The sequence below is a fragment of the Rattus norvegicus genome, chromosome 3 (assembly GCF_021556685.1).
Source record: "Rattus norvegicus strain SHRSP/BbbUtx chromosome 3, alternate assembly SHRSP_T2T, whole genome shotgun sequence".
Taxonomy (NCBI): Eukaryota; Metazoa; Chordata; class Mammalia; order Rodentia; family Muridae; genus Rattus; species Rattus norvegicus.
In genome coordinates this window covers 39,131,547-39,151,941 of record NC_141536.1, presented here as the reverse complement: position 1 = coordinate 39,151,941, position 20,395 = coordinate 39,131,547, and the positions used below count along the sequence as shown (strand labels likewise).

At 39.5% G+C, this 20,395-nt stretch overlaps 1 protein-coding gene across 2 annotated transcripts in view; it reads right to left on the bottom strand.

The window, feature by feature from the left end:
* The window catches only part of Kcnj3 (potassium inwardly-rectifying channel, subfamily J, member 3), a 163,478-nt gene extending 145,138 nt beyond the window's left edge, over window positions 1-18,340 (bottom strand). The window contains 2 exon segments of one of the 2 annotated variants that reach the window (NM_031610.3): window positions 7,251-7,467; window positions 16,376-17,135. In NM_031610.3, the coding sequence (NP_113798.1) occupies window positions 7,251-7,467; window positions 16,376-17,077 (919 nt within the window). In that variant the 5' untranslated portion in view covers window positions 17,078-17,135. 2 annotated transcript variants of the gene reach the window in all.
* Window positions 18,341-20,395: the final 2,055 nt, after the last annotated feature.

Sequence of the window (20,395 nt, the reverse complement as noted above, 5' to 3'; positions counted from 1 at the left end):
GCTCCTGCAGGAGCTAAACCCCCATCTGAACAACTCCGGTTTAGAGGAACTACATGCTGCATGTAAAAGAGGAAGTTAGAGGGGAACAGCACAGACATTACTAACAATAGAAGCATCTGCCTGGGACCACTCGCACCTGCTGGCACTGCTGCCTGGAGACACTTATCCAGGTTTCTTCCTTTACTGGAAGTTCCGCGGCCCACTTTTCATTGTAGCTTGGCCTCTCTGCATCCTCAGTTCCCTTGCCCTTCATTCCTGGTTTTTAAACAGCACTATCCACTTGCTTGTAAGACACATTTTCTTCTGTTTGTTGTGTTCCTCTCACAAGAATATGAGTAGCCAGAAGAGCAGAAATCTTGTTTTTTATAATTTATGTTTTCTAGGTTCTGGAATAATATGTTCTCAAGATGAACTTGTGCAAAGAATAAATTAATCAGGTACGAAAAGGAAGGGGGTGGCCTCTGGTGAAATATCTGTTTGTAAGACGGAAAAATGTTCCAAAAATAAAATATATTGTAATTTGAAAACAGGATGATGCCGGTGTTCGCGGAAAAGGGAGCTCTTAATTAAAATGGCAGTGCCTAAGGAGAACAAAATGTAGAGTTGATAGAATTTCATCACAGAAGAGTTTCTTGCTGGAGACACAAAGAAGAATGCAAGATGAGTGAGAGAAAAAATATCCACACACATATCTTACCTGGACAAGAAAATCAGCAAAGTCAGAAAACTTGGGAGAATCGGGAGAGCAGATGATGCAGAGCGAGGATGCCGAGAGGAAGGACTTATGGAATGACTAGAAAATACCAAAAAGAAGAAAAGCAAAAAGGGGAGAGGAGAAGCTATGCTGCTGAAATACAGAAAAAAAAAACTCCAAAGTACAAATGAAAAAATTCAGGCATTACCGTGAGGGAAGAATGGAGAAAATTTTAGAGCACAGAAAAGGAATTAATGGTGAGGGAACGTGGTAGGTTGATATTGAATATGATATGTTGGTGGTAGGCAATAATGCTTAAGAAACACAATGAAGCCAGATGTGTTATCTCACACAGGTTAGAGAGGTACTCTGGAGTTGAGCCAAGACTGTCATGCATTCAGAACTAGCCCGGCTAGAGAGCATTAAGCTGTCCCAAAAGCGAATTTAAAAAAAGAAGGCAACCTTCAAGGGGTCGGGAGGTGCAGGAAAGCAAAAGAATCTATGAGAAGAGGGTGAGAGTAAAGAATTGTACAAAAACTGGAGTCTCAGATAGTTTTAAATAGAATAGGTGGAGAGCTGACATGCCAGGAAAGGGATAGGACAGCTGGGACTGGGGGCATGGAGAGAGAAAAGGTCTAAAATAGATCCCATGGGGACTGAGCCTGAGAGTACAGAAAAGACAATTAAAAAGACTGCCAAATAGCAGCAGAAAGCAGATTGAAGCCTGAAAGCATCCAGTTCTAATGAGCCAAGTCTGCAGGGCTTTGTTTGCGGCCAGCAGTGCTCACTCTCCTGGGAGAAGCAGTGAAGAGAACAAGACTTAGAGGTATATTCAACCTCAGGGACTTGCTGTGTGAGCAAGGATACGAAGGACCATTGCCAAATACCAGGAATACCAGGAAGATCCTGGTATGCATGCAAGCCTGACTTACTTAAGGAGGGCAGCACTCTGAGTCTGATCACTGGGTATTTCCAAGGAAAGGAGAAAGTGTTGATTTAAAAGTTCTAGGATGATCCCTTTGTGGAAATTAGGAGGCCTCTGGTTTCTTACTTCCTTGTTTTCTCCATTCCTGCTGAGACCATGGTAGCAGGAAGAAGCAAATGCAGCATAAAATTTAAAGATTCTTAATAAAAGACTTTCTTGAGGTGATCAGTTGTGAAATGCAAGGACACAGAGGCTTTAAGGTGAAAGTGGTTGACAGGAAAGAGATAGCATTCAGTGATGTGATTACTCTGTAGTGATGTCTGATCCCTTCTCTTAAATTTCTCATGTTACACTCGAAATTATTAGCTCTGTTCCAAAGGCTTTCTCTTATTTATTAGGACAAATTGCATTTATTGAGTATTCCACCATTCCCACCAGCTGTTTCAGAGGACTTGTAATATTTGGCCCTTAGGTTAACCAGCTGAAATTTGGCTTAAGTGGCACCTTTAGAATATGAACTGACAGAAAATTGGACATAGTATTACCTGAGGACCAAGGTATACCACTCCTGGACATATACTCAAAGATGCTCTAACAAGGAGACATGCTCCACTATGTTCATCGCAGCCTTATTTATAATAGCCAGAAGCTGGAAAGAACCCAGATGCCCTTCAACAAAGGAATGGATACAGAAAATTTGGTACATCTACACAATGGAGTACTACTCAGCTATCAAAACAATGACTTCATGAAATTCATAGGCAAATGGATGGCACTAGAAAATATTATCCTGACTGAGGTAACCCAATCGCAAAAAAAACCATACATGGTATGTAATTTCTGATGGTGGATATTAGCCCAAAAGCTCGGACTACCCAAGATACAATTCACAGACCACATGAAACTTAAGTGTGGATTCTTTAGTCCTTCTTAAATGGGGGAACAGAAATATTCATAGGAGGGGATATGGAGACAAAGTTTGGAGCAGAGACTGAAGGAATGGCCATTCAGAGCCTGCCCACCTGGGGATCCAGCCCATATACACACAGCCACCAAACCCAGACAATATTGTTGATGCCAGGAAGTGATGCTGACAGTAGCCTGATATAGCTGTCTCCTGAGAAGCTCTGCCTGAGAATGACAAAAACAGAGACAAATGCTAGCAACCAACCAGTTAACTGAGAATGGGGTCCCTGTAAAGAAGTTAGAGAAAGTATTGAAGGAGTTGAAGGGGTTTGCAATCCCATAAGAACAACAATACCTCTTAAAAGGGGAAAAATATCCATAGAAGAGGATATGGAAGCAAAATTTAGAGCAGTGACTCAAGGAATGGCCATTCAGAGTCTGCCCCACATGTAGCCCATATATATATATATATATATATATATATATATATATATATATATATATATATATATATATATATATATATACAGCCACCAAAACTAGATAAGATTGATGAAGCTAAAAAATGCATGCTGAAAGGGACCAGATATAGATCTCTCTTGAGAGACACATCCCAAGCGTGTCCGATACAGAGGTCAATGCTAGCAGCAAACCATTGAACTGAGAACAGGACCCCCTTGGGGGGAATTAGAGGAAGTATTGAAAGAGTTGAAGGAGCTTACAACCCCATAAGAACAACAATGCCAACCAACCAGAGCTTCCAGGGACTGAACCACTACTGAAAGACTATACATGGACTGTCCCAGGGCTCCAACTGCATATGTAGCAGCGAATAGGTTTGTTGAGGCACCAGTGGAAGGGGAAGCCCTTGGTCCTGCCAAGGTTGGACCTCCCAGTTCAGGGCAATATGGGGGGCAGTAAGGGAGATTTATGGGGGGAATACCTGTATGGGGAGGGGGAAGGGAGGGTATGGGGGCTTGTGGACAGGAAATCCGGAAGGGGAATAACATTTGAAATGTAAGTAAAGAAGTATATCTAATAAATAATTTAAAAAAGAAATATAATAACCAACTTTCTATCAATCCATGCTTCATGTATTATCAAGACAATAAAACAGAAAGTAAGCTAACAAGAACAAATAAAAGGTTTATGTTTCAAAAAAAGAAAATGTATTTCTATTATTTGATATTAAATGTCTCTTCATAATTTATAACTAAAAAAAAAAAAAAAAAAAGAAGAGAACAACAACAACAATACCAACTAACCAGATTTACCAGGGACTAAACCACAACCCAAATAGTACACTTGGACAGACCCATGGCTTCATCTGCATATGTAGCAGAGGATGGCCTTGTTGGGCACCAGTGGGTGGAGTAAACTTTCATCCTGCCAAGGCTGGACTCCCTTCCCCAGAGTAGGGGAATGTTAATGCAGGGGACGGGGTGGGTGGATGGGTGGAGGAACACCCTCATACAAGAAGGGGGAGGGGTGATGCAAGAGGGGGTTTATGGACAGGAAACTGGGAAATTGGATAACATCTGAAATATAAATAAAAAATATCTAATTTTTAAAAAATGTGGCAAAGGCTCTGGAAAGAAAAAAATTTAAAAAAAAAAAGGATCTGATTATCAACCTAATAGTCCTCTCCATTGACGTTCTGTACTACTATCTACCCCAACCGCCACAGTGGGTTGGTTTTGGTTTGCTTTTATTTAATTTTTGAGAAATGATAACAATTGCTTATTTATAATGTAAACTCTAGGGGAAAGAAAAGTGGTCCTGTCTAAGTTACCATCATATCTCTAGTCCCTTAGGATCTTGCAAGCACACAAAAATATATGCGATACATGCTTACTTCATAAGTTAATGAATGGCACAAATCTTGTTGAAATGTTACATCCAACACAAGTCCATGCCCAAGGCTCTGTACCCAAAAATCAGAGAAGAAAATCTTGGTTTTGCCTCTTACAATCACACGAACCCTATCTGTGCTATTCCCATCTGTAAATACTTTGAGAAAGAAAAAAAATGGTGGATGAAGGCAAAAGTGACACACACAAAAAGAAAAAAAAACATTCAACATTAATCTGAGTACATTTCAATAAAATTTTAAATAATCAACGAAAGGGAAAGTCTGTTACCAACTTGGGACATAGGGGCTGGAAATAGGTTTTGTGGCATTTAAGCAGTCTTGCATTCTTTTAGTCATAGAAGGTATGTAAACAAAATGTCAGATGAATTTCACATAACATATAAACCATAAAGCAGTGGTTTGGCTTCGTATCTTGCTTAATTAAGAGATTTGTTTTAAGGAAGAGGAATTTATGGTCTTCCCCACCAAAAAAAAAAATCTCTAAGTAATTCTGCCTCCATCCAAATTTCACATTACCGATAGAAAGTATTGCCTGCCAGTTGGCTTTCAACAAAACATACAGAATAAAAATGCAAGAGTGAGGAATGTCATCAAATTGAAATCAATAATATGAATGAAAAATAACAGCTCCATTTACTAATCACGATTCTCTGAAATACAGAGAAAACTACAAAGCAAATTGATTCAACATTTCCCTCAATATACTGATGTAGAAATAGTAATGAAAGACATCATTTGACACATGCATACACACATACACACATACACACATACACCCATGCATGCATACACTCACACACAACACACACAGACACACAGACACACACACACACACACACACACACACACACACATCAAAAAGAAGTAATGACTAAGTAAACATCAGGAACAAAATATAAAAGGACAGAGAGATGTCTCAACAGCTAAAAGCCTTTACTGATCTTCAAGGAGCCTAACTCCAGTCCCTGTGCCAAATTAAGGGGCTCACTGAAACTCCAGCTCCAGAAGTTTGATAGCATCTTCTGGCCTCTGTGGACACACAAATGCACATACACATACACACATCTATGCATAATCAAAAATAAAGTAAATCTCAAACACACACACACACACACACACACACTAAAGCTAAGGAACTTTTCAATGTTTAAGTTGATTGTACAGGGAAATGCCTTCATGCTTAAAAATTGCAATGGTTTTATGGTGGAAAATCAGATAAATGAATGAGTACACAGTTTCATAGATAATGGACCTAATGGACTGTAAGGTTGTGAAGAAGAAGAGGTAGAAGGGAGGAAAAAGAAGAAGGAGGACGAGGAGGGGGAGGAAGAAGAGGAGGAGGAGGAGGAGGGAACATTTTATTCATCTTAATGATTACTGTAATCAATTTACAAATTATTAGCAGGTATATGGAAGAAATACGTAAGTAAATAAGTAAAAATGGGAATGTCTATCTTAAAGTTCTAATATATTTTATTATGATAAATGATATAAAACTTGATATCTAAAGTAAATTTAATGTAATTTAATGGTTATTTAGTAACACTTTTCATAAAAGTGTTGACACTATTTGATTTGAATGTAAAAACTGAGCTTGGAATGCAAACCATAAAACAACACAAGTCACATTTCAGAACTTTTTGATTTAATAAACCTTTTATCACTTCTTTTCAAAAATCTTAATTTTTAAAGCTAAACCTTAGTAACAAATGTAATGTTATACATACATTGAGTTGGTCATTATATTGCTCTGACTTTAAAGAAAAAGAAGCAGCTTACAGACAAAATATCCCTTGCCTAATTACAGTCACTATGTCACAGGTATCAAAGACGGCAACCGAGTGGTATTATGAAATCAAAGACCTTGTTCGCTAATACAAAGCTTGAGTTTATATTTTTGACATTGTTAATTCCAGTATTGTCATACTTCAACAGCTAGCATTTCAAGGTTAAGATAATATTGGCCACAAAAAGAAAAGGAAAAAGATGAAAGCTAAAATATTTCTTGCTTTTTTATTTCCTGAAGAAAATACAAAAAATAAGATGCATGCATACGTATTTGCTTATGAATATAGTCATTTATCATTAGTTTACGGCACTCACCAGGGTTCAAACTTAATCATCAATGTTTATGACCCCAATAATATACTTCCATTTATTGGTTCTTTTCTTTGCCTGCCTAACTAATCTCAGAATGTAGCAAATTACTTTTTGATTATTTCAATGGCATGGGATACTTAAGCACTAGTTGCATTGAAACAGAAGAAACAAAAGGAAAAAAGTCCTGTTTTTTAAAGGAAGCCATAGTCATTTTTTAGCTAGGAAAACAACTGTTCTGTTATGAAACAATAACATTGCTTCTGTGTGCACACACAAGCACATAGGACACTCTCCCCTGAGGTTCCACAGATTAGATGCCAGATCCTTGTCAATAACTCCCTCCCTCATTTCACTACCACAATCAGGATCAGACACATTGAATTCAGGCTGATCACAAATTTCCCTAATGATGTTGAAACCTTAAAATTTGAAAGACAAATGATAATTGGAAATCAGTGTATTATCAAAACAGAAAACCATACTCATTTTAAGACATTATCTCAGTCTCATTTCTAAGATATTAACTCAGTTTAGTTTAATCATTATTCCCAGGTTAATATCAGGTATATGACCACCAGTACACCAATCTTCATTTGCAAAGTCCTATCTTTGCTGTGCAGTTAGGATGTGAAATAAGACGCCTTTACTTTCAGGCTTGTAAACTGAGACATCAGGCCAGTTAACGCAGGTCCTGGAACATTGTACAGATGTTTAAATGAAAGACTTGATGGCACATCTATATTCTTACTCACCTGTGGTTTCCACGATGCCTTCCAGGATGACGACCACCTCGAACTGTTCAGTTTGCATGCTTCGCTGGGATAGGTCATAAAAGGGGCTTTTGGCATCAATCACGTGGCAAATGGTGAGAGGGGACACAAGAAAAAGTTGATCTGCCCCTGTACTAAAACCTACATCCAGTTCAAGTTGGTCAAGGGGTAGAAACTCACCCTCAGGTGTCTGCCGAGACTAGACAAGCACACAGAGAAAAAGAAGAAATCACCACTTGCACGGAAAATTTCAAGGCAGCTCAACAGTCATATACGTCATTGCCAGCATTCTGCACTATCAGTCATCAGCAGTGCTATCCAAACAAATCATTATGCAGCTATATTCTACCAAATGGGCTGAAATCCCACGTAGCTCATGCAGAACATACATACATTATTTATAATAAACACATTGCTATAATTACCAGTCCCTAACTCCTGTGCTTTGGAGCCATGCCTGCTCTCACAATGGCTGGGAGCACAACTGTGGATCTTATTGTGTATCTGCCCACTGCTTGAAAGAAATCTCTGCATAAGAACCAATGGATTGCCAGAGTTGTCTTTCCTAAGGAGGCAGATCAACTTTGCAGTTTGACTAGAGGTTTGGTCAGCTGAACAGTGCTGACTGCACTTTAAGAATTTGTTGGTTTCTTGAAAAGTAAACCAAATAATTGTTTCTTCCTGTAATTTTGTAAAGTCACAATTGGCTACAAAACAGAAAGACACGTTCATACTTAATTGTGATGTGGGTGTATGCTAGTAAATGTGTAAAGGTTTATGATAATAGTTCATGGCTCAAATGCCCCTAATAATAAGCTGCATATAATTCTCTACTCCTCTACTTATGTAATTTTAAGTATAGCCAAAAATGTGCTTTATTAAACAAAACAGAATTCTAAGAAAGCTGTCTTGACAAATAGTTCATTAAAACTCCCATATGGTAGTGTCATTTATTTTCAGTATAATCACTCAAAAAGCTTTAACAAACCAGTTACATTATAGGACTGTGGATAAAAAAGCAAATATCAGCAAACCATAAAAGTAGACTTACTAAATTTTTTGTTCCCTGTGTTTTCATTTTGTTTAGAATATACATTATATATATATATAATAGTTGTACAAGCAAGTATTTAGGTTTAGCATTCACAAAAGAAGCAAACAGAGCCTGGATATTTAGATTCATAAGAAAACAATTATTGGAAAGGGTTTGATTCCAAGGGTCTACTGGAACTTGGAAGTAGCTGATATATTTTAAGGCCCACCGTGAGCAAATTTAATAAATAAAAAAATCTAGAGCATGAGTCTGCCCCTCGAAATATTTCAAGACAAAAATCTTATTTTCACTTGCAGCAAATGTACAGGATTTGGCAAGTATGGTAAATCATGGTTGGTAAATAAAGGCTGAAAATTATGAAGAATTTTTAAATCACCTGCTTTTCCTAGAAAAAAATCTGTAGTCTCCACTCAAGTGGTGGTAGATCGTCATAGACATCACAAATAGTTCATTAAAACTCTCATATGCTAGTGTCATTTAGTTTCAGTATAATCATTCAAAAGCAGAACTGATTCATTTGAGAGGTTCCATTACAACTGGAAATTCAACACTGAGACAACTTTTTTTTTCTCTAAGTAGAAAGCAAAAGTGGAAGAAAAGGAGGACTGGGGAGGGGAGACCCCCGGATAAAAGATTGGAGGAAGTAATGAATTCTGATCACAATTTTTGTTTTTAACCTGTGGGAAAATTGATTACCCAAAATGTAAAACCTTGGCTTTAGCAATCGACACAGGAAATCATTTGGTATTTCCAAAAAAAGCAAGAAAAATGCCTGCTTGGACCTTTTTCTAGAAACCTATATTCTCAAACTATTCTCAAATTACTAATTAAAAATGAAGACTTGCTGTCTCCTAATGCTGCCAGGTGTATACTGATAATTGATTCATGTATGGAAATGACTACTGAGAAATGAAAAAACAGGGTCAAAGACAAGGTTCACTTGATTATTCTATTACCTAAGAAGCAACAGGTGCTACACAAGCACAAGGTGATATTCTGCAATCTATAATTAATGAGTATAATTTGTGTCCATTTACTAGCTATTCTAGGTTCTGCTTTTCCTCTAGTACAGCATGAACAATGCCTTTAAACTCTCATTTTTTGGTAATATTTCTCCAAAGAAGATAATTTTTGGTTATCATATGTGTATATCAAAACAGACATTCACCTTATTATTTATATTTTTTATTCATATCTGTGATTTTAGAGTTACTACGCTTAATATTTCCCAACCTTTCAAAAATTGAAGAAAAAAATTGTTCCAAACACTCTACCAGGAGATTGTCAAGCTTGAATTGGGAATACTTCATTTTCAGTAAAGAGGTTTAGTAAGATATAGGTGATTTCACTTTAAATATGCATAGATCCATTCTATTCAGATTCAACATGTCTTTGTTTTTTAAATGCTTGCTCAATCCATTTAAATTAACACTCTCTAATCCACCTTTCACTAATCAATGCTTTTCAACTCTGTGTCTGTATCCAGATCTTCATGCTGTGTGCCACTATGCAGAAAGTGCTAGAAACTTCATTTACTTGAAAGATACTCCTCATATTTCTTGTAAGATCAGTGATATTCCACACGTGTGTTTTAAAAATTGTTTGGTAGCAGTCACTATATAAATCCATTGTTTAATTTCCTGGAGTACTACACACACAAATTTATCAACCACACCTTCATCATTTATGTCAGGACATCAGATATCTCAACCATAAATTCATTCACTGTCTGATTTTTGTTTGTCTCCTGGACTTGGTCATAGACTAAGAAGTCTATAAATAACTAGAACTAGAAAGAATGCTTTGGTGGACGTCAAAAGTGAAAGACGTGGTGTCAGAGAAGAGGGTGCTGGAAGACTAAAACTCTCTGAAATCTGAACTGGTGACTGGAGTTAAGTTCTGCTATCACTGCTAAGCCAAACACTTTGGAGCCTGCAGAAAGCTGCAGGGGACTACATTTATTCTCAAAACAGATCCTTTCTGGGCTGGGTTTCTAAAACTTATAACTTAGGAGCTCCTGATTCTGATACAAGTCCCAAGATCTGCCAGAGCAAAATTTACAAAGCAATAATATAAATATGTACTTAAGTGTGTAAGAGGAGTGGGAGGTTTTTTGTTTAAAAACTGTGACATACGCATGCATATGATAACCGAAGATAATGAGGAAAAGTTAAGTAAAAAGCCTCCTAAAGGCATTGTGACTACAGGATAAATGCAGCACTCCTTTATCCTATCAGTTTTCTGTCCCGTGTGGCTAACAACTACTATGTTTAATGTTGACAATAGGCAGAATATTTTTCAATAAAATAAATGTAATCTTTCTTAATTATGCCATGATAAGTGTTCTGAATCAATAAGCAGGCTGGCTTTATTATAGGGTTTGGGACGAGTAGACACAGATCCTGCGATTCTACAATTTTCTTATTCCAACAGGAGTTTAGATTATGACTATTATCCTAATTAAAATGGGAAACGGTGGTCTGACTAGACAATAATTCACATTGCCTTCAAAGACAAAACAGTTGCTCAAAATTTAGACTGAAGCAGTAAAATATTTAAAGGATCTGATTACAAAGATTCATAAAGAAAACTGTAGAATTAGTGAGAAAATAAGTAAATGTAGGAGAAAAACTGCCAATTCTTAATAATTTAAAAGATGTTGATAAAACTCTGATCTGAAAATGGCTTAGAAAGAACTGCAAAATTTGATTTTATGGAATTATAGAAAGATAATAAAAGATCTCCATCATTCCAAAGCTAAGCTATTTGTTTTATGTATTAAAGGAAAAGTTTTGAGTTGGAGGAAAGATTAAAAATTACTAAGGCTCAGCAATTGTTTATATTTTCTGCCTCAAATTACAAGTTGAACATGGATGTTTTAAACAATTTGTATAATTCCTATTGTAGCAATAATTATCAAGTTATCATTCACATTAAACCATCTGCATGAAAGTATTCAATTATACAGAGTTCACATTTAATTAAAAAAAGTCTCTGAATGTATTTTAAGGTTTTTTTTTCCCCTAAATGAAGAGTGATATGTTTGACTTTCAAAGAATCAATTATTGTCCAATGACTTTTGGGTCCTCTTGGACTCCAAAAGAGTGAACAAGATAACCAGGTACAATTTTACTACTGATAGAAAAAGAATCAGACTCTCACAGGAAAGCATCTCATTCAGGAACTTTAGACAAATAGCTTGCTTTCGATGTAAGAAACAAAGGTAATTGAAGGTTTCTACACATACACATTTATCATTGTCCTAGCATACAGAAGCAGACTTGCATTCATCCATTGTCCTAGGCATTGTGTGACCAAGTGTCCATATTCATCCTTCAAAGCATCTGCTTTACTGATCCTTCCCAGACACTTGCTACCTTCCATCTCTGGTCTGGAGTTTTGTCCAGTTTGAAACTGGCAGAGGTTGCTGAATAAAATGCCTACTCATCACTGCCTGACTTTGCCATAGTCTCTTCATAGTCCTTCCACTTCCCACAGTTCTCAGCTGACCAAGTCCTGCACAGCCAGTGAAAAGGAGAAAAAGATAAGGTGGAGAGAGCAAAATAGTTTTTCATACCACCTTCTATCATTACATCTAGAATGTTCCTTATCTTTTAATGTGCCCTATCTTAACTATGAGTTTGTGTATGGCGGTATATGGTTGTGTCACAAAGAAAATATACATTGAGTGTACTTAGAGTAAGATCCTAGAGTCAAGAGTAAGAACTTTGTCTAAGACATGCTAAGACCAAGCATTAAACTGCCTCTGTGACTCAAAACAATTATTACAAAACCTGTGGCATGCTGGTCAGAATTTGAGGTAGTAACAGAAGCACGTAGACCTGACTTTTCATCTGGACTGTCTTTGATGAAACTTTTTTACATTCATTTGGATGGTTAAAGCTTGAACTTTCAGGACAGGTAGACTTATAGAGTCAATGTTAAGTCTAAAAAGCAGTTTCTAATGCTAAGTTAATTAAACCCACAAGATGTCCATTTTTAGGAAAGGAATGCACCTTATTTTAGATGCAATGTAATTTATCTTGTAGTAGATTATGTGAGTCTTTTGTACTGTTCAAATGAAAGCTGTACTTTGTGTCCCCATGGGGGCCCTTTGTTGGCTTTATAATAACTGTGGGCAGGATCTGTATCGCTGTTTGCACATTCCCTTCCTACTAAACAACACCCTTCAATCCATGAAAGGCCTTTTCCTGCTTCCTTTTATCAACTGTTCCTACCTACTGCTGGCTACTTGTGTGCTTTTACATCCCTTACTCTTGTTCATACTTTATTTATTAGTACAAGGCACCCTGTACTCTTTAGAACCCACATTAAAACAAACAAAAACACAAAAACAACCAAAAGCAATTACTAGTAGTGTTAAAAGTATTTTAGAAAGAGCCCAAGATCTTGACCTATTAGAGAACTGTCATGCTTGGGTCAAAAAAAGCAAAACTAAAGCTAAACTAAATAGCTACTGTACTTTGTTGTTTTGTTTTGTTTTGTTTTGTTTGAGGTTATAATGAGCTCATCTAAAACAACCAATATCAGGCCTAGCTCCTAGCAGTTCTAATCGATTCTATCTTAGAATTCCATGACATTTTGGCAGAAAATATTGACCTTATTCAGATATTGACCCATTTGTGTGTGTGTGTGTGTGTGTGTGTGTGTGTGTGTGTGTGTGTGTGTAGATATTTTAAAAAGAAAGTTAGAGTATAAAGGAAAGTTTCACCAAGATCTCTTTTAGAGGGGTCAGTCAGGCAAGATAAGGTTATGGATGATAAAAAGCAAAATCGCTTTATGTCAACCTATGACATAGACTTCCAACATCTAATTCTTCAATTTAGAAGCTTTAGTGCCTCATGTTTAGAAGAATGATTTGAAAACAAACCAAGAGTGCTCTGGGGACAAAAGAGTCTTAAGAAATTTCAGTGTTTTCAGTTGGTAACTAGAGGGTAGAGTTTAAACACAGATTGACTTCATGTAAGTGATAAGTAAAATTGAAATTAGGCAGGATAGTTAAATCATTTCCACCAGATTACTAGGACTTCCATAGAAGGATGAGTGAAAAGGTTCATATTATCCACTATTTGAAAGGCACTACCCTGTTCTCGGTGTCTTCTCCAGAATTCAAAGTAGTTTATAAATGATTGAATAAATCTATATTTGTGGATTATATTTTTCAGCAAATAAAATCCTAGTAGAAAATGTTAGTAAAATTATAAGAAAATATATGTGTACTATAATTATTATGATTCAATAATATACTGGCATTTCTTGGCATGAAACTTCTGTATATTGTGTATTGAAGACAAAAATACAGCATTTAAAGTGTTAAAATGATTTACAATAGAAAACTGAATAAGTGGACTGATAATTAGTAAGCACATGTACAATTCATAACAAGTTTTAAAACTTTTAGCTCTTTACTTAGTTTTTCTCATATATCATAGTTGACTGTTTTAGGTCACTTCAAGTGTCTCTTACAAAAAAATAGGGGTCACTCATGAAAACAACCATCCCCTCTAATTTTGCTTACTGTTATTAGTTCCTCAGGAGAACATGAGTTCTTTCCAATATCGTATAAGAAAATGATTAAAACAACTATAAGAATCCATTATAATTACCCTGCCTACCAGAAAAACAAACTTAAAACGAGCTCCATTCACTTCACTATAATTTTTTGAATAAACAATATCACATGCTAATACTTTCAGCTTCCAATAAATCATAAGACATGTATATCACTCTTACTCTCTTATTTGAATGTGATATTGACTTTATCACCTTGTGTTAATATAGCACCTTGCTGCAACATTATAATGTTTTATTTCTTAATTTAAGATCTTGTTCTGGTAAAGGCGGTGCACGGAAGTAAGTATTAATTTTCTGTGGGTCTATGCACCACTGTAGAGACCAAGAACTTCTATTCATTGTACACATCTATATTAGTGATCTGTAGATTGATTTTAATTGTATCTTGAATTTGTTAAAATAGAAATCGATCATGTTTACAACAGCTAAAATAAGTTGTATGTGGAAACATATCAATTTATTACATAACCTTATTTGTTTGAAGAATTAGAGAATGACAAAAGCTTGAATTCTTGTGAGTATGATAAACTACTCTTAATAAGAATTTCCAAGTGATATCCACACACGGATTTCTTGACAGTGTTTGAACATTCAGAGTGCTCCTGTCTGCCCATGGGGCCTCAGTAATGAAGCACATGAAGAGTTCGTTCTGCACATAGAAGTGAGCACACACAAATACTACTGGCATAGCATGTCTGCAACTCATCCACTTAGCTGGATCTACCTGTCCACTTAATCCAAACGGTTGTGAATAAGACAAATGCTACCTTAAAATACAACAATTATGTGCAACTAAATTGCATAAAAGAACAAAGTCGATTAAAATTATATAACCATCGCTATCCATATGAAAATGTATACCAGAGCCAGGCTGGGAATTTTACACTCTGATATCAAAAATAGCTTTTGTTTACTAAGGCAGCACAGGAAATACCCATGTGATGAGAAGTGACAGGGCAACTGAACTGCTTTGATTCAAGCACTGCACTGGCCAACTTGGTCAAGAATAATTAGGATGAGGTCTTATAAGTGCTAATGAAAGTGACAGAGGAGCAAAACATTCCTTTAATCTAGGGAGAATACTTTTAATTGCATAACAAATCGGGGTTGGATAAAAGACTATTGTCGACTGGTGCAAGTTGAAATTTCAACGGCAAAATTTTTCCTCAACTCGAGTATCAGACATTTTATTACCTCTAAGTTTTATTACCCCTAGGTACCTGACTATCCTTCCTTATATAATCTCAGACTAATCTTGTTCAATAATAAACTATTAATTTGTGGTTATCCTTTTTCAATTTCTGAACATTTAAAAACCACTCTGAAAAATCCCTGGAAGAGTAAGAGAAGGAGGAGGAGGAGGAGGAGAGGAGGAGGAGGAGGAGGAAGAAGGAGGAGAAGAAGGAGCAGAAGGAGAGAAGAAGAAGAAGAAGAAGAAGAAGAAGAAGAAGAAGAAGAAGAAGAAGAAGAAGAAGAAGAAGAAGAAGAAGAAGAAGAAGAAGAAGAGGAGGAGGAATTGGTGACACCTGTAGACCTGCAAAGAGAACTAGACTTTAATCCCTCCTTCCCAGATTCTACTTGGTAAATAAATAAAGGACTCTTGTTGTTCGTGGTGCTGCTTTCTAAGGGCTACAAGGACCTTACCTTAATAACTACCCTATGAGCAATTTGTTTTAGCATTTACAGCACTGGTGTGCGGAAGCAATCTTCTTTAATAGATGCTGAAAAGCTTCAAGTGAAATCTATAATTGACAAAGTCTTCATAGAAACAGGCAATTAAGAATAAAATTAACAAGAGACTCTACAGGAAAAGCACTCAAGCTTTCACAGAATACATCTCTAGGAAAATATTTAGCAGAAAAATAATAATTTTTAAAGAAACATATATGGAGTCTTCTTCTTTACTAAGAGCTGCCTGGATCTGTTACGTTTGTTTAAAAGGTGATCACAGTTAAACTTAATTGTGTCCTGAAGAGTAATCCACCTGGCAGTATTATTGGAAGGGGGTACTCTAAAGACTAAGCCCAAACTAAAGTTGAGGCAACTTCCAACATCTAATTCTTCACATAAGAAGTGTTAGTGCCTCGTGTTTAGAAGAGAATTGAATTGGCAACAAACTAAAAGCGCTCTGAGGATAAACAGTAGTGAGAGGGCAGGGGCCCACAGCACTCCTTATCACCATTATGGTGTGCTACAGCACATCTGAGGTGAGGACTGTAAACAAGAGCACAGGAACAGGGGCAAAAACAGAACTAGAAACTATGCCCTCTGCTCAATTTTCGGCTCTTTTTACCCCTCTCCGCACCCGCACCCCCCTCCTCCAAAGAAGTTTACCTGTGGTAGAAGGAAAACCCTGGAGGGAAAAACCCCTGGAGGGAGCAGAGTGGATCCCAGGGGATTGAATCTTTGGGTTTCTGGGTGGCATCTGCTTGATGAGGAAGGGGAGGGCTGCACTTACTTTGAGCAGCTTGCAGCGGATCTGCGCGGAGACCATGTGGCTGTTGCGCAGGTTGCCCACCCGGAACATGAGAGTGAGTTTTCCGTCCCTCATGGAAATAACCGCATGCTCGCTAAACATGAGGGTCTCGGCGCGCTTTTTGGGCTGGGACATCTTGATGAACATGCAGCCGATGAGGAAAGCGTCCACGATGGAGCCAAGGATGGACTGGAAAAGGAAAAGGATGATGCCCTCGGGGCACTTGTCGGTGATGTAGCGGTAGCCATAGCCGATGGTGGCCTCGGTCTCGATGAAGAAAAGGAAGGCAGAGGGGAAGTTATAGACATTGGCCACACAGGGAGTGTAGTTGCCGACATGGGCTTTGTTCAGGTCGCCCCGGGTATAAGCGATCACCCACCACATGGACGCCATGAAGAGCCAGGCCACGGTGTAGGTGAGGATGAAGATAAAGAGGTTCCAACGCCACTTGAGATCCACCAGGGTAGTGAAGAGGTCGGAAAGGTAGCGACTGGTCTCGCTGCCCAGGTTGCCGTGCTGCACATTGCACCGACCGTTCTTGTCCACGAACCGCTGCCGTTTCTTCTTGGGTACAAGCTGCTGCTGTGGGCCCTGTCCTGGCCCCTGGGGCTGCAAGCCCGAACCGCTGGACGAAGTGGTCACTACCTGGTAATCGTCCCCAAATTTCCTTCGGAGTGCAGACATAATACGGAGGGGAGATCCAGATTCAAACACGAAGCGGAGGCGCAGGAGCCAAGCGCTGCAAACCAGCACCAATAAGGAGGTGGGGGCAGGGGACGAAAGCAGGAGGGGAGGGGACGAAAGCAGGCGCCTGGGTTGGGGGTGGGGGGTGGGGAGCACCCTGCAGGTAGCAGCAGTCTCTGCCCCGTCTGATGCCTTTCCTCCCCTGGGACAGAGGCTTTCTTTCCCCGGAGCGTGTTAAAACAGAAGTGTTCTCCCACACTCAAGGCAAGAGTGATGCAAGGGGCAAGAACCCAAGTGCAATTTTGCCTCTGAGCTCTTTGAGGCTTCTCTTTTTGCCACCACCACTGGCATCCCGGGTCACCTCTTACCTTTCGACAGCACCCCACCCCTCGACTGTCTTGCAGCACCCCTGAACTGGTTGCTGAAAATTAATGAGTTTGACAAGCAAGTCCCACCCCACCCTCTAACTCCCCAAGCTTCTAAACTGCTCTACCTGCTAAATCCAGACCCTCCCCCCTCCCAACTGCACCCTGATCACCCGCCCCCCGGGAGTGCTCCTGGGTCCCTTGTCACTCCCGCCTCCTATCTTTTAGCCAAAATCCCGCCCAGAGGCATGTCGGCTGGGCAGTGGTGCAACGCCCCCTACCCACGCTCTACTGGCTCCGAATCCCCCGCCCGGGACTCCAGAGACCTGTACTCCTGCGGTGCGCGGGCGACCGAGTTTCCACGCGTGCCACCCGGGCCTTCGGGTGGACTCTCGGGGTTGGGGTGGGGGGGGCGTCAAGCCACCCCTGCTTTCCACGGAGCGCTGGAAACCCGGGCACTCACCCAGTGACAGAGGACAGGCGGAGGCTCTGCAAACAGCACAGGCAGCCTGGCCAAGCACCCTGCGCTCAGGGTTGCCTGACCCCTTTCTACTTTTCTTGGTGTTCCAAGACGAGAACCAATGCAGGTGTGTCAAGCTCCGTGCCTCCCTGGGGACACTACACAGCCTCAGCCAGAAACCCTTGATGCTCCAAGCATAGACTGACTCGGACGCCTGACTCCCGGGTTCCTTAGCGCGCGATGCCCTCTTTCCAAGCGACAGTGCGACTGCTGAACCGAGGTCAGACTTTCAGGTTAAACACAGGCTTTGCTCCAGCTTTTCCCGTGCCTCTCAATAGAAACATTTGATTCTTCCTTCCCTCAATCACCTATTCCATGTCCGCCCTTTGCTTGTCCCGGGTGGATGGAGGATGTAAGGCTCAAGCAGAAGCAACGGGAATGAGGTGTGTGTGCTGGTGCGTGTCATCAGCTGCAGAGCCACACTAGCCCCGCCTGTCCTTGCCTTCCCCCGCTGCTCTACCAGCCTGAATTGCACCTCCGCGCCTGGGTTGAGCCTGCAGTGTCTGGCAGCTTAGAGAATGCGAGCCCCTCCAATGAGAAGCAGCTTTAAATCTGCTCCCAAAAGGCAGCCAACTCTTCCTCGCCCCCCTGCATCAATCAGAAAGCCCCCAGAAAGCAACAAATGCTGCTTTCTGCGAGGAGTACAATATGTCTCTATTTCTAGGGCTTTCTCTTAAGCGAATCGAATACTAGGATTTGGGGATGCATCGCCAACAGAGATTCGGCTTTCAGATAGGCAGATTCAGAACCAAAAAATTCAAAACCGGAGGGACCTGACAAGGGGCACACAGGCACACCGAGAAGGGCCTCAATAAGGGGAAACTCCAAATCCTCTCTGAAAATGATTCTGCGAGAAAGGCTTAGAATATCTACAGTTACTGTTTGGCTGTAATTGAAGGAAAGTGCCATATTTTAATGGCCTCAGCCTGGCAGTTAACTTAATGGAGGGGGCAAAGTGCAGAAACAGCTGATACAGAGCCCTTGAGTAAATGCCAGCCTATTTACCACATTTCATGCTCGTTTTAAAATGTCATGGAGTCTTATGCCATATCCCATTCAGCCCTGATACACAAAGTTGGTAGAAAGTCATCAACTCTTGCTCTCAAAGCAAAGGTTGGCTGTTAGAGTGGGAAACAAAAGGAAAACGCAATCATTAGATCATTTCTCCCTGGGTAGACACTGTTCCTCTGCCCTAAGACGAACCTTCATGCACCCCAAAGCAGAGGACTTGTAGAACATTTAGCTCCCATTACAGCTTCTCCTACAGGGGCTCTGGTAGGAGGACAGCAATGTATTCTCTGGAGATGAAATAGCCAGTGACACTCTGGTCCGGGAATCCTAAGCCCTTATTTAGACATAACCCTATCATGTACAAGCTGTGTGACCTTGAGCAAGAGAAAAATGGGGGAGCCTGAATTTTCTCCTTCAATAAAAATAAAAATGATAGCTTTATATTTGCTCAATGACGGTATTAAAAACTAAAAAAGAAAAGAGAAAAGTAATGTTATTTCTATTATTTATTTTATTATTTAATCATTTCTCCTCTGGAGGATATACTGGGCTGCAACGTTTTAGCAGAGCCAAGAGGAGATTATGAATGAGTTCCTTAAGTTGTCGCCATGCTGTGAACTAGCATACCTTCTTATGTCATTTCTGCTTCTCCTCCACTGTCCACTATGCCCTTAGCAGGCTGCTGTTTTCCGTTACTAAAACACATGAAGACAAAAGCAGATCCCTGGGCCATTCCAGGGTCTTCTTTCTCTCCCTGTAGTATTCTTGTCTCCCTAAGCTTGTTAAATGGCTCCCCATTTAAGGGTGTTCTGTCTAGGGAAACCTTCATTGGCCTTTCAGGCCCACCTCGTCTCATCAGCCAGGTTCCTTCCTCTTGAGAAAGTTTTCTCGCTGCTATTTTCTTTTGGTCAATGTTCTTTGCCTTCTGGTGCCAATCAGATAAAACAGGTTCCACCAGGGTGAAAGTCCCGTCCACATTGTTTCCTCTACTTTCGCTTTTGCTTTGTCTCTCATTCCTAGAACAGCACTTGCCTCATACTTAGCAAACAGTATTTCTTCTATTATTACACACACCAGTCTTAAATCATTAGCAACTACCCACCAATTCACTAAAACTAGGTAACTCAGAATGTAATTATCACTAAATGGCCTCCCTTACTTGAAATGATAGGAAAGAACATTGACGTTTAAAAGAGAGTATGTATTGTTACATTAAGAATTTTTATTCTATCAGTCTTTTGGACCCTTACTCAATATGTTTGAAATGACACCTGCCAAGGACCTAAATCAGCCAAGCATGTTGGAATGTGACTTTCATCCCATGACCTGGTAAACAGAGGCAATCAGACTTCTGTGAATTTGAAACGAACCACAAGCCATCCATGCCTACATAGTGAGGCTCTTACAGAAACATGGTGATTT